General features: G+C 45.6%; 1 protein-coding gene across 2 annotated transcripts in view; it reads left to right on the forward strand.

Annotated features, from left to right (window-relative positions):
• Positions 1–2,539: 2,539 nt before the first annotated feature.
• Positions 2,540–13,889, forward strand: part of adam11 (ADAM metallopeptidase domain 11) — a 51,889-nt gene continuing 40,539 nt past the window's right edge. For both annotated transcript variants that reach the window (XM_072666607.1, XM_072666606.1), the window contains exons 1-4: positions 2,540–2,823; positions 4,592–4,752; positions 12,519–12,595; positions 13,607–13,673. In XM_072666607.1, coding sequence (XP_072522708.1) covers positions 2,766–2,823; positions 4,592–4,752; positions 12,519–12,595; positions 13,607–13,673 — 363 coding nt within the window. In that variant the 5' untranslated portion in view covers positions 2,540–2,765. The remainder of the gene's footprint in view (positions 2,824–4,591; positions 4,753–12,518; positions 12,596–13,606; positions 13,674–13,889) is intronic.

Raw genomic sequence — 13,889 nt, forward strand, 5'->3', positions numbered from 1 at the left:
TCATTATGCAGCGCTAAAGTCACACTTTGATTGACTCATTTCAGTTTAATGATGGATTTAATAGACTCTTATTTTTAGGAGCTCTGGCCTTTTCTCTTATTTGAAAACGTAATTCATAAAATACCATAATTTTTTTAATTAACAGGTTTTTACTGCTGCTCTTCGGCCCACCGAGTGACGTTAACCACACAATTTAACTTATTCCAACTCTATTCTGGACAGTTTAAGGTAGTATTAGTCTGGGAAGCCCCACTGGGTCCCAGTAAAAACACATGTTCCATTCCCACGCCCAGCTGGAACCCACCTAGCCCACGTTCCACCCATGTCAGCCTCACATGAGAGAGTTGGCTGGGTTCGTTTCCCAGAGTGACCCCAACATTAGAGAAAGTGAAAAGCTGGTAGGACCCCTTTCTCCCGTTTTTTCCCCTCCCAATTTGAATCTGCAGGTTAACCCACCCGTTCGTAGCTCCTCCTAGTACCAGCAACGCTCCCGACACTATGACACAAGGGAAGCCAGCCCCCACCGCTTTGCTCAACATGCCCTGGAAAGGCCAGTTGTGCTCTCTCTGGCTCCGGCCGCTGATGGCAAAGCAGCATGGCTCTGTATACGAACCCAAGGGACCCTTAGAACAAAGGGAGTAGTCAAAACATGAAGACTACACAAGGGTTCATTCCTTCAAAGACCCCCTAACTCAAATACCAAAGGTCAGAAGGTCAGTCTGAAGGGACGCAGTAAAAAGAGATGGTTAGATATAAAAGCTACAGCAGAACGTCCCACTGTTTGGATCTCATAAAGAGCACTGTTGGGTCGATTGTAAGGGCGTGGACGCTGCAGCATGCGACCCAGGCGCGGTCAGGATAAGACCATCCCTCAAAGCTCGGCGTCGGAGCAAGACGGAGGCTTGTGAGGGAAGCCACAAAGAGGCCGTCAATCACCTACAGCTAAAGAGGCTAAAGAGTTCAGTGGCTGAAGGTGAAGTCACCTACCTGGAACCCACTTAGCCCACCAGTGTTAATTTCCATAATGGAAATGTATACGAATTTCATGATGGGCCAATAGAAATGCTCCAAAATGATGGAACTAAATATCCATTGGAAGTGAAAAAGGGGGTAAGGGGTAAGGCATAGGGGTAAGACTTTGGCGAGACCCCTGGAACCACCGTCCATAATGGCTTCAGTGACCGTTACAGTCAGGTGTAGGCATTGACCTTTACTGACTATCCAAACCACCAGAGAACCGACACGTTCTCCTGGGGACTATTTTGCCTCCGAACACCTTGTATGTACGCCTCCGCTACAGGCCCAAAGTTCGCTCGTTGGGGTCCGCTTCAAGACGTTCTCTTCATCCCGTAACGTTTATCAAGCTGTTGTTAACAAGTGGCTGTTTCTTTAAGAGTGAGATATGTAAATCAGCTCTGTTCTGATTTGTGGATTGGCTGCCCTGCCCTGTATTGCACCTCAATCTAAAAGAGGCCTGAAGCATTGTGTGGGCGCCACATCGTTAACTGACCGACGTGTGTCTTAAACATGCCGACTTTCGCCAAAAGAGCGTGTGTGAATAGCTACACTGTATGGACAAAAGTATTGGGACACCTGCTTATTAATTGTTTCCTCCGAAGTCAACGATTTTAAGGCTTTCTGCTAGATTTTGGAGGAGCATTGCTGTAAGGAAGGCGGCAAAAATGTGCTTCACTTTGAATGGAAGTCGATGCAAAACGAGAGCTTATTCCAAGTCATTTGGAGCATTTCTACTGGTCCATTCATCCAGGGTGCAAACCGTGGAGAAAACGAACAGCGGACACCGGACAGCAGCCAAATGTTTATATAAACTTTGCGGACGCCCCTTCTAATAACTTGAAGTTCCACCCAATTGCTGACACAGATGTGCAAATGCACACCTGTTAGAGAAGTACTGCCGATAGAATAGGACTCTCTGAAGTAGGTAAACATCACAAACCGGATGGCACCATGCTGCCTGATGCCAGGCGTGGGCAATAGAGGGAGCAGTGGAAGAACTGCGGCCTCTGGAATGATGGATTGTTGGCGCTCCATCCGATACTTTTGGGATGAGGTGAGGCCGTGATCATCCAACATCCCGACCTCGCTAACGCTCTGATGCAATCAAATCCTTACAGCAACAAATACTCCTGCAAAATCTAGCAGAAAGCCTTAAAATCACTTCAAAGGAAACAATTAACAAGCAGGTGTCCCAATACTTTTGTCAATGTAGTGTAGCTATTCACACACACTCTTTTGGCTAAAACCAGGTGTGTGTATAGAGGTATAAAGATGGTGTGTGTGTGTGTGTGTGTGTGTGTGTGTGTGAGAGAGAGAGAGAGAGAGAGAGAGAGAGAGAATACGCGCGCGCGCACAAGTGGGTGTGTGTGGGGTGGGTGTGTGTGGGGTGTGTGTGTGTGTGTGTGGGGTGGGTGTGTGTGTGTGTGTGGGGTGGGTGGGGCGAGTCTAGTGCGCTCCAACTCGACGTCTCTCTCTCTCTCTCTCTCTCTCTCTCTCTCTCTCTCTCTCTCTCTCTCTCTCTCTCTCTCTCAGTTCATCATGTCCTTCCCTCACTGAGCCTCTCTCTCTCTCCTCTCTCTCCTCTTCATCATCATCATCATCATCATCATTCGAGCGGTTTCTCTCCTCCAGCCCCCCCCCCCCCCCTCCTCTCTCCTCGATGCCGGCTCTAGGCAGGTGAATCCCGGCTGTGGGAAGATTTGTGGCTCGGCTCTCCGCTCCGGAGGTTGCGGGACTATGTGAGCGCCATGCCGGCTTTGCCCTGCCTCCTCTGGGCCACTCTGGCCGCGCGCCTCGCTGTCGCAGGTAAGCGCGGATCTCTGTCTCTGGTCTCTCTCTCTCTCTCTCTCTCTCTCTCTCTCTCTCTGTGTCTCTCTCTCTCTCTCTCTCTCTCTCGGTGGCCGCGGCTTGATTAGCCGGCGTTAGCCGCAGCCTGCCTGCCTCTAAGCCCGCTATCAGCCCTCATCCCCCGGCGTGGCTCCGCTCTAACCTCCCGCATTTTAACCTCGTTGACCGGCCAGACGAGTCTCCTTTCCCCCGGGTTTTAGCCACAGACACGGCCGCTTCAGAAGTGCGGGGTTTTCCGCCACAGCGCAGTAAACAGGTCGTGGCACTTGTTGGCCTAGGAACTGTTGCCCGTTTATTGCCCCCTCACACCAGGGCAGACCCCCGCAGAGTTGTCCGCCTGCTGCTCGGAGACGCACCTGACTCCGCTCAGCAGCTGCAGGGAGCTCCGCGGCCGCCAGGGGGCGCCAGAAACGAGCCCCACAGCATCAGCGCTAGCTAGCTAGTCGGCTAGCTGCGATCCTTTCTCTCTGAGCTCTGAGGTGTGAAGTAGCAGCTAGCTAACACTTTAGCGTCATTACACGGTCTAAAAATGCTTCACGAACAGCAGCAGTACCCCTTAAAACACCACGTTAATGGAAACTGACTAGAAGAGTCAGAATTTGCATATTGGTTTTCCTCAGGCTGTGGAAGCTAAGTTAGCATCCGCGCTGAGGGTAGTAGCTGCTGGTAAAGCCGCGCGTTGCAGTATTGTAGCTAATTAGCTACTTTCCTCATAAGAAACTCTACATTTACACTTCTTTTCCAGAGCGACTAACAAAAGAGCTTCTCTGATTACTCAGAAAATATCCTTAGCTAGTTCGTCTTGGCTAGAATCCAAAAGATTCCTCTAAGCTGCTGAATACAGAAGCCAATATGGAGACCACAGTACTCTACACTACACTACTCTTAAAGCCCAAGTACTCTCAGAAGAGCTGGGTCTTTAGTCAGCATTTGAGGACGGCGAGCGACTCCACCACTTCGGTGCAGGACAGCCTGCACCAAGCCTGGACGCTTGCCTGGATTGACTACTGAAGCTCTTTAGCCCACCTAACGCTTCCGGGTGGGGCCTGAGTTTAACCTCACCCCGTTTCATGACCTTGTTTGGCATTCATGTATGGGGACGACAAGGAACCCCCATACAGAACTTTGTGATGCCCCCCATTGGGCCCCTGACATGAGCATGGAGATGGATGTCCACTAGTCTTCACAGAGCTTTCACAGAGGTTCAGGTTCTTATGATTGTCCATTTGTCCTGCTTCCAGCACATCAACTTGTTTGACTTATGTTGGGTGGGTTCCCAGCTGACATAAGTCAAACAAGTTGATGTGTTGGAAGCAGGACAAATGGACAATCATAAGAACCTGAACCTCTGTGAAAGCTCTGTGAAGACTAGTGGCCATCCATCTCCATGCTCATAGGGATCCCACCATCCCAACTTACTGGACTTGCAGAACTTACAGAATCTGTTGCTAACGCCTTGGGGTCAGATACCACAGAGGTGGCTCAGAGCTGTTCCGGTGGCATGAGGGGAACCTACACAATATCAGACAGGGGGTTTTAATGTTATGGCTGATCTGTGCTTCCCCAAAATATCCCGCAAATAACAAATCTGCAAGCCTTGTCCAGCTTGGTAGCTTATAGCCTGGGCGTTTGGCGCTTAGGAGGAGCATGGCTAAGATAATGCTGTGGCTAATGTTCACGTTTCCTGTTTTCTTTTCCTGGACGTATTTCCCCCGATCTCCTGAAGGCTGCTGGGGCGCGGCTGTGCGGGACTGGGGGGCAGCGCGAACGGCTCATGGTGCGGAGGAGCTCACCGAGCCCCAGCGGCTCCAGCAGCGAGCGGACGAGGGCGAGCTAGCGCACGACCGCCTGGACAGCAGAGCGAAACAGGAAGCTGACTCGGCACATGTGAGTGAAACTTTGCGTACGACTTGACTACAGATGCGGCCTACATGCTCAAGGCATGGCAAACAAGTGGCCGTGGACTTTTCGCATGAGGTAGCGCACTGCTAACTAGCAGTTAGCCTAATTAATCACCTTTGTGATGTTATTGGTCATGTTATGTAGGTTAATGTAGTCCTCTGTATTGCAGCACTGCAGCACTGCATCCCTGCGCCTCATCGATTAACCAGTGCCTGTTTATGTCATGCATCCATGAGTCCAACCACCCCCACGTTCTGCAGGATGGTGTGTATGGTCCTCTGATTGGCCTCCAAGTGATGGCAAAACTAAGCGCTGCGCATTGACATCTAGAGCAGATATACTGTAGATATCTGTCCTACGTTAAGTTCTAACGGTATGAGGTCAGTGGTGATGTCAAGCTCTGAAAATTCCCTCGCACGTCGCTTTAGCTTGTTTTCAGAGCGTGATCAGTCCCACAGTGCCCTCATCTTGTGGCTGCCCTAAGTGCACATGGGGAATGAGCTTATTTGGTCGTTTACTAGAACTTTGACCCATCAGACCCATTTGGAGATACCATCAACATTTTTTAATACCGCTGTACTTTCGTTAGTTACAGTACGTCCATCACTTAGTTGTGTCATGGAAAAATCAATCGATCAAACACTCAGGAACATTTTTTGAGAGCAACAAGCATTTAGATTATATATTATATAGCAAGTTAAGGACGGCTCTGCTCAGGTACATATGATCCGTTGGGGTGCGTCTTCCCCCTATATGGTTATAAGATGGTTATAAGTGATATTATTGGCTCTTTAGACAAACCCTGCGTGGATCAGACTAAATCCAGAATGGAGAAGCCATTGAGACGACATGTATGCCCTCTGGCCTGTTTGTGTGCTCTGCTGTAGATGTTGACCGTGGCTGTAGTTTCAGTTCACTTCCCCTTGCTGGCTGGTCCACCACACTCGCGTACACGGCATACATCCTCTTTCACCCCGTGACCTTACAGGAGCATCATTTAAGAAGCAAGTATGTCAGGGCAGGGCATTATTAAGCAATGTAAGCTAAGTGGATATTTGCCTTCACAGTAGCCAATCAGAGGACCATACACACCATCCTGCAGAACCAATCAGAGCAGGGATATGGTTTAGAGATCCTCTCACACACTGCATTTTCTATTAAGGCAGCAAATGTAGAGTTGGCTACCTTGTACTGAGCCCTACAAATCCTTTCTGAGGGCAGTGAGAAGGAGGCTGGATGAGCCCGTCTACTAAATGTGCCTGAGCTACAGATTTATTTTTTTTATTATTTATTTATTTTTATTTTTTTCTTTCTAAAACCAGGGGAAATGATTTAGTTTGATTTTGCTTTTTTTATTGTTGCAATATGAACTTTGCACTGTTTATCTCAGGTGGCTTTGACACGTCAGCCAGGTTTGGACAGCCTGGAAGGCTCAACCTCTTGTACGTCCGACTTGGGCCTAAAATCCACCCTCAAAAACTAAAGCCATCCTAGCTGTTATGGAGTGGTGCGGGAAATGATTGGGGGGAGGGGGGGGGGTAAAGTCAGCATCTTCGGAAGAAGCTAAGTGCACCCCAGGCCGTAAGCCTATACTTTACTGCGATATAGGAGAAAAGAGCTTACTGTAAATGGTCAGCGAAAAAATTGCCAACAACAATTCCAGCACGGACACGCAGAGTGGAAGCTACTCAAAACCTATGGATTTCCGAACATCTTGAACATCAGTGCGACTTTTAAATATTTAATACTACCAGAAGCACCAGCAGTGTTTGAGGTGGACACGGTTGATGGTTGTATTATAGTGAATAAGGCATCATCACTTGTAGAGCATAGAACAAGTAGAACACTCATGTATTAGGCCTTTATTCAGTATGCTGTATGATCAGCCACCTCCTTGCCTTGATGTTTCTACACTCATTGTCCATTCTGTCAGCGCCACTTCCCTCATAGGAGCACATACTTTGTTGATTAGCCTCTATTCACCCTGTTCTTCAATGCTCCAGACCACCACAGGACTGTATAGGTGGTACGGTATGAGTGTTACGCTGCTGGTACGAGTGGCTCGGACACAGCAGTGCTGCTGGAGTTTTTAAACACCTGATAAGACTAGTCCAAAAACCCGAAATATTCAGCCGGCAGTGTCCTGTGGCCACTGATGAAGGACTAGAGGATGACCAACACCAACAAACTGTGCAGCACCTGTACTTTACCTGTATCTACAAGCTGGACCACCTAGGTAGGAGTGTCTAATAGAGTGGACAGAGAGTGGACTTGTTGTTAATGCCCTAATAAGAAACTCACACAGTACAGAGAATGGAACCTGTGTTGTCGGGAGTACAAATAGATGCATTGTGGCAGCACAGCCGGTGTGTGTGTGGAGTTGGTCTTTAGCTGTAACATCAGTGTGTTCCTCATGTGAAGTGAAGTGACAGATGAGCAAATCCCGGCCAATTATGCTCACGGATCTCGGCACAGTTCCATTAGTTGCTGGCATGCTGAAGAATTTCCTCATTAATGTTTAAAGCGAGGGGAGATGGAGGAAAGAGAGAAAAGCAGACGACTCTGGAGATGAGGGTAAGCACTGAGTGGGGTGTGGGGAGGGGAGGCGAGGGTGGGGGGAGAGTCACTTTGGGAAATGCTTCCGTTTTCCATTACAGTGCTTTTAATTATCATTTTCCGACCTGCCATTTTCCTGTAAACATTAACCTTAAGTACTGTCTCATCTGCACAAATCTGAGCTTTTATTCAGAGCCTGCGAGACCAGCCGTCTACTGCTCAGATGGGTCATTTGCGTACTCTGCAAGGCCTCTGAAGATGCTATGTGCTGGGTGGTATCTGGCACCGAGACGTCCTGTGAGGTTGTGACTTCTAGCACGTCCCACAGATGCTGGATCGTTCTGACATCTAGGGAATCTGTGCTGCCTTGAACTTAACCCCCGTCCTGAACAGGGGTCTGAGTGGCTCAGCGGTCTAGTGCATGACTACTATTTGCCTGGAGGTCAGGAGTTTGATCCCAGAGCCTTGCCATGCTCTATAGTCCGTGCTCTCTCCTCTTAATCACTCCTAAAGCGTGGCTGGGGAGCCGGCACTTTCCTCAGAGCACGTAGACTGCCTGGCAATACCGCATCAGTGAGGGCTTCACCTGTTTTGGAGGAGATGTGGGTTAAGTCCTTACCCTCCTAGGGCTTGGGAGCCTTGCTAGTGCTAGCGGGGGGGGGGGGGGGGGGACGACGACCTTCTTCCTGGACCTTCTTCCATCACTCTAAGGTTCATCATTTCCATGGTAGCTGCTTTTGATTGTAGACAGTGGCCTTTCTGTCAGACAAGACGGCCTTTGTTGCCCTCACACCTCCTCCACGGCGCCTCCAAATTTCCAAGGTCTCCTTCAGACATCTTCAGAGGCCTCGCGTCCATGCCTTGTTGGGCCATAATGCTTCGGCCCGTGTGTTTTTATTGTGACTTCTACTAAAACCTGAGCTCGGTAAGGTGTTCATGTTGTTGTGCCGTGGAAAACTACAAGCCCTGTATTAAATTCCACAGGAATTCAGTATTTCTGGTGTATCTCCAAGACCCAGAAGCCGACCAGACATTCTAGACGAGGTTAGTGAAGGTTATCTGCGACAGTGTTGTTGAATGTTGGCTTGTGTTGAGAGCTGAGGTCAGAGCCGCTTGACTCCTCAGTCTGTGTCTCTGTGCGTGAGACGCGGTCGGCAGGCGTTTCAGTGGGATTGCGTTTCGCACCTGCGGTTGTTCTCCCCTTACCGACAGTGCCACTCGCACACCTCCTGTCCATCAGTGGTTATGTTATAGCACACAGCCCATAACGCATGCCATTGACGCTGACCTCCTCTGACCTTTGGGTGCTAGAGCGAGCAGTGACCTGAGCCACGTCATGCTAACAGATGGCAACCCGGTGTTTAAGAGGTGGTAGCACTGAGCTAGCGATAGTTCAGTCAAATATCAGATTTACACATTTTACCTTACCCTGAGCAACCGAGGCAGGGTTCGGTGTCTGGCGTTTTTTTAGCTTTACACGGGAGCTGCAAGGCTAATGAAGCGAACGAGTGATGGAAGGTTCTACTTCACAAGTTAGCTTTGTGCTAGATGAAGGGCCTAGTTGAACCAACTGTTAAGAACTGTAGTTTTAGTGAAAAGAGGGGTTTGTGTGTACACTTTATGGACAAAAGTATTGGGACATTGGGCTAAGGTATTGTTTCTTCGGAAATCAAAGCTATTATAAAAAAAGAGCTGATCCTACTTTGGTTGTAGTAACTGTCTCTACTGTCCAGTGAAGAATTTTTTTTCCTTGTTTCTGGTGGAGCATTGCTATGAGAATTTGATTGCATAAAGTGGTAAAAGCGTTAGTGAGGTCAGGATGCCGGTTGGTCACCACCCCTAAGTCGTTAGTTAAGTCGTTAGTTAGGTAGTTAGACTGTTATATTGAATGTTAGCCAATTACTAACTACATACATAAGACTAATGAAGTATATATCTAAGTTAGTTAGCTATGTAGTTAGTAGTTAGCTAAGTCACTAGTTAAGTCGATAGTTACGTAGTTAGATACCTATAGCTACATTAGTCTTATGTATGTAGTTAACTATGTTTGTTAGTTAGGTAGTTAGATAGATGGGTATCTGTAGCTAAATTAGCCTTATATATGTAGTCAGTAGTTAGCTAACTCATTAGTTAAGTAGTTAGTTATGTAGTTAGATAGATACCTTCATGTACATTAATCTTATGTATGTTGTTAGTTAACTATGGTAGATAGATAGATAGATATTTGTAGCTACATTAGCCTTATATATGTAGTTAGTAGTTGGTTAAGTAATTAGTTAAGTAGTTAGATGGTTATAGTGAATGTTAGATACCTTTCAGCTTCATTAGTCTAATGTATGTAGTTAGTAGTAAGCTAAGTTAGTTAAGTAGTTAGGTAGATGGTTAGATTGGATGTTAGCTGGATAGATGAAAAGGTAGATGTATACCTCTAGCTACATTAGTCTTATTTATGGAATTAGTTAAGTAGATAAGTAGTTAAATAGTTGTATATGCACTTTCTTCAGCTACATTAGCCTTATATAAATGTAGTAAGTAGTTACCTAAGGAAGTTAAGTAGTTAGGTAGATGGTAAGATTTGATGTTAGTTGGATAGATGTATTTATATACCTCTAGCTACATTAGTATGTAATTAGTTAAGTAGGGGTAAATAGTTGTATATACACTTTCTTCAGCTATATTAGCCTTATATATGTAGTTAGTAGTTACCTATCTAAGTGCTTAGTTACTATATCATTAGTTAAGTAGCTATTGATACAAACATTTTGATATATATATATATATATATATATATATATATATATATATATATATATACATACAAAATCTTCAGACAATGTGTCTCGGTTACACCATTAGGCCTGCAGTGCTGTAAGGGGGTGGTGGTGGTGGTGGGGCGGTGCTGATAAAGATGGATGCAGCTGGAGAGAAAACGAGTGCGCCATCCATCTTCACCTTTATTTCAGCAAGTGGCCTATCTTTCTTTCTTTCATCCCACCTCCTCGATCCCTCTTCTCCGTCTCAGCCTACATTCAGAGCAATTACCGATAGTGCGTGACCTGGATCTGTACCTTCTCCAGCCGTACAGAGCCACCGAATCCAAGTCATTTGTCCAGTCTGAAAAAGGGCTAGCCGTGACTTCTAGGTAACTAGCCTTCTGTGGACTAGAAAATCTCTCCTGCCCTAGATACAGATATGAGATCAGCGCTGAACTTCCCTTGACCTTCTTATCTCACCTCCATCCAGTGTAAATAAATGAGCGCTCTCTGTCCGAGAATTCCTAGAAACGAGCGTTCTGAGAGTTCAGTCTGCAGTTTCTGCTGTCAGCTATCATGCTAGCATTACGTTAGAGAATTCTGAGGCTTCCCCTCTGCAGTTTCTTTCTAGGAATAAAGGCATGCTAACATCACTTTTGTGAACTCTTAAGACTTTCAGACTGTAGTTTCTATTAGCAAAGGGTAATGCACCCATGATGCTGTTAATATGCTAATATATGTAAATATATATGTTAATATAAGGCCTTTAGTCTTCAGTTTCTACCAATAACTGTACTAATCGTTCAAGCCATGCTTCCATTCCCTCTGATCTATAGATAAGATGCCCTAATTGTCCGCCATGTTGTCAAATTTGCAACCAGAGTCTGCACTGAGGCCTCCTTCACCCAGACCAGCGCTTCTGTGCTGTAACCTTCACAAGTAAATCAAGGCCCTCTGAGACCTGCATGGTCTGGTGGAAGAGGAGGTGGGCCTCTAGTATCTACTGTGTCGAATTCTGTTGCAAATTTGACAACATGGTGATCAGTTTTGGCTTCATTTCAGTTCAGATTTTCTACAACTATTGGATTCTATCTGTAAATTGTTGTACTAACATGATTCTGCTAACATGCTAACATTTATTTTTTTTGAGAATTTTAAGGCTTTTAGTCTAGTTTCTCATAGGAAATGAGCTCAAGTTACTCATTGTCAAGAAAGCAATACTCCAGAAATGGACCTGAACACATGATATATATTCGCAAGCACTGATGCTATTTAAACAACGCACCCATTGATGGAATAACCTGGTGGTTCAGTATATTCAGGTAGTCACCTGACCTGACCCACTGCAGCAACCCCAGATCACAGCACTGCCCCCACAGGCTTGTACGGTAGGTCCTAGGCATGAGCCGCCTCTCTTCTTACCCTGGTGTGCCCATCACTCTGGAACAGGGTAAATCTGGACTCATCAGACCACATGACTTCTTCCACTGCTCCAGAGCCTAATCTTTATGCTCACTAGCAAGTTGAAGGCGGTTTTGCCAGTTAGCCTGACTGACAAGTGCTTTTCTTAAGGCTGCACAGCTGTTTAGTCCCTTGAGTTCCCTTCGCACTTTCACTATTAAACACATCCCTGAGTTCTACTGCTGTTTTTCTACGATTTGATTTCACATAAAATTTTTGTCCGACCTCAAAGATGATGTTTCCCCTGCTGTCCTTCTGCTTGATGCATGCTAATAATCGGACCCTTCTAAAACTGGTAAACATCTTTTTCACAGCATCAGGACGTGTCTTTCCACATGGTTTTTTACCCAAGTTAAATAACTTAACCACCCAGCTGAAACATAGCCACCCATGCAGTAATTATCCAATGGGAGGCTCTGACCTATTTGCTTAGTTAAATCCAGGTAGTATGTAGGGTTCTATATACCCTAGAATAACACTCTTTCCATTTATTTAGAAATATAAATAATATTAAACAGAACATATATATATATTTTTTTTTTATTATTATTATTATTATTATTATTTTTATTATTTTTTTAAATCATATGTATTACTGTGAGCTTATTTGGACCAGGGACAAGCTTAAAGGGCACAAATATAACCCATTAAGCACAGCGTTATTTTTTTTTTGCTTTTAAAGATGTGAAGTTTTATTATTTTTTTTTTAGCTTATTTGCTGTGGAAATGACAAAAACATAAATATTAATTGAATTATTATTGTATGAGATATTGTTGATATTTTATTTCTTGTATACATTTATATATAAGTATGTCTTATTATTATTATTATTATTATTGTATTATGAACCCTGTGAATCATTAAACCCTGCCTTTTAGTACAGCACATAACCAGAGTACAGAAATACAATTACCAGAGTATTAATATATTGTCATTCTCTCTCTATCTCTCTCTCTCTATCTCTCTCACACACTCTGTAGCCCGTTCATCTGGCTGAGATCTCTTTCTTGGTAAAGGCCTTCGGGACGCCTTTTATTCTGGACCTGGAGCTCAACCAGTAAGTATGCTACTGCTGGTTTCTAACCCCTACCAGTGAAAAGGAGGTATCTGACCCCTCCTCCGACTTTATCTCATTGGTTTCCTTGGGGGGTGGGGGTGGGGGGGTGGTCATACAGATACGCTAATGCTTATACACAAACACATACGCTATGGAAACCCCACAGCACATTCACCCACTGTAAACCAGTTGTTTCACATCATGAGTGTGTACCACTACACACACACACACAGGGAGTGATTAGACTGCATTATATATTAATCACACTACAAACTTTTCAGAAAAGCCTCGACTAAACCAAGTCAGTCAGTCCAGAAAGTCTGATTATAGAAACGTCTGATCTGATCTAAACTGTGGAGCTGGATTATTCATCAGGAATAAGAGACTTGGATTTGATTGGGGGGCAAAATAACTGGATCTGGACGCCCCTGCCTGCTAATGATATTGCAGTACTGCACCTTCTCTATACTGATATCTAACCGCTGCTCTAACTACCAGCAGGGCCAGCGAGCTGAGCTCTCTATAGTTGTCCTTTTGTGACACTGCTAATGCAATATTTTTTTATTAACGCGCTTAATTGCACATCCATTGACCTACATCACAGTCACAACTTGGCTGAAACAGCAGTTTTGAGTAAACAACCAAATGGCATCGCTGTAAAGGGACTTCAGGATCCTCATTATCCCACTGTATCTGACGTATCTTTTTCACAAATATGAAACCAGGCCCTGCGAACGCTCTGGTTATCTGACATCACAGGCCAATTACTGGTTGTTGCACATCTGTCTGTAAATGTTTAGTAAAACAGTTTCTGTAAAGAATCCAGCTGTGCTTCTAAAGTCTGTCCAGAATGACTGTGTAAATAATGATGAAATATTTAGCATACTTTAAAAATGCCTCGCGACACTCTTCGTAGCGAAGAGTCTGTGCTGTGGGGATGAATACTGAGCGAGGTGTGTGTGTGTGTGTGTGTGTGTGTGTGTGTGTGTGTGTTTGTCTGTCTCTTTGCAGTGACCTCTTGTCTTCAGACTATGTAGAACGAAACTTTGAGGAAGATGGAACACCTTCTCAGACTCAGGTAGGAGTATAAGCTCACTCTTAAGCCCTATTCGCACCGGGGGGCGCCTGCACCCAGCCGCCAGTAGACTCGCCAGAGGTTGAGCCAGTTTCGTATGTGTGCTCGATCACACTGACAGCTGAGAGCAGTGGTTAGAGCTGATGACAGGCTTGTGGGTTCGACACTAATTCCCAGCATCTACCAGACGCCCCAAGCCACCGCTACACACTTCCTTTT

This window comes from Salminus brasiliensis, chromosome 22 (genome assembly GCF_030463535.1).
Source record: "Salminus brasiliensis chromosome 22, fSalBra1.hap2, whole genome shotgun sequence".
Lineage (NCBI taxonomy): Eukaryota > Metazoa > Chordata > Actinopteri > Characiformes > Bryconidae > Salminus > Salminus brasiliensis.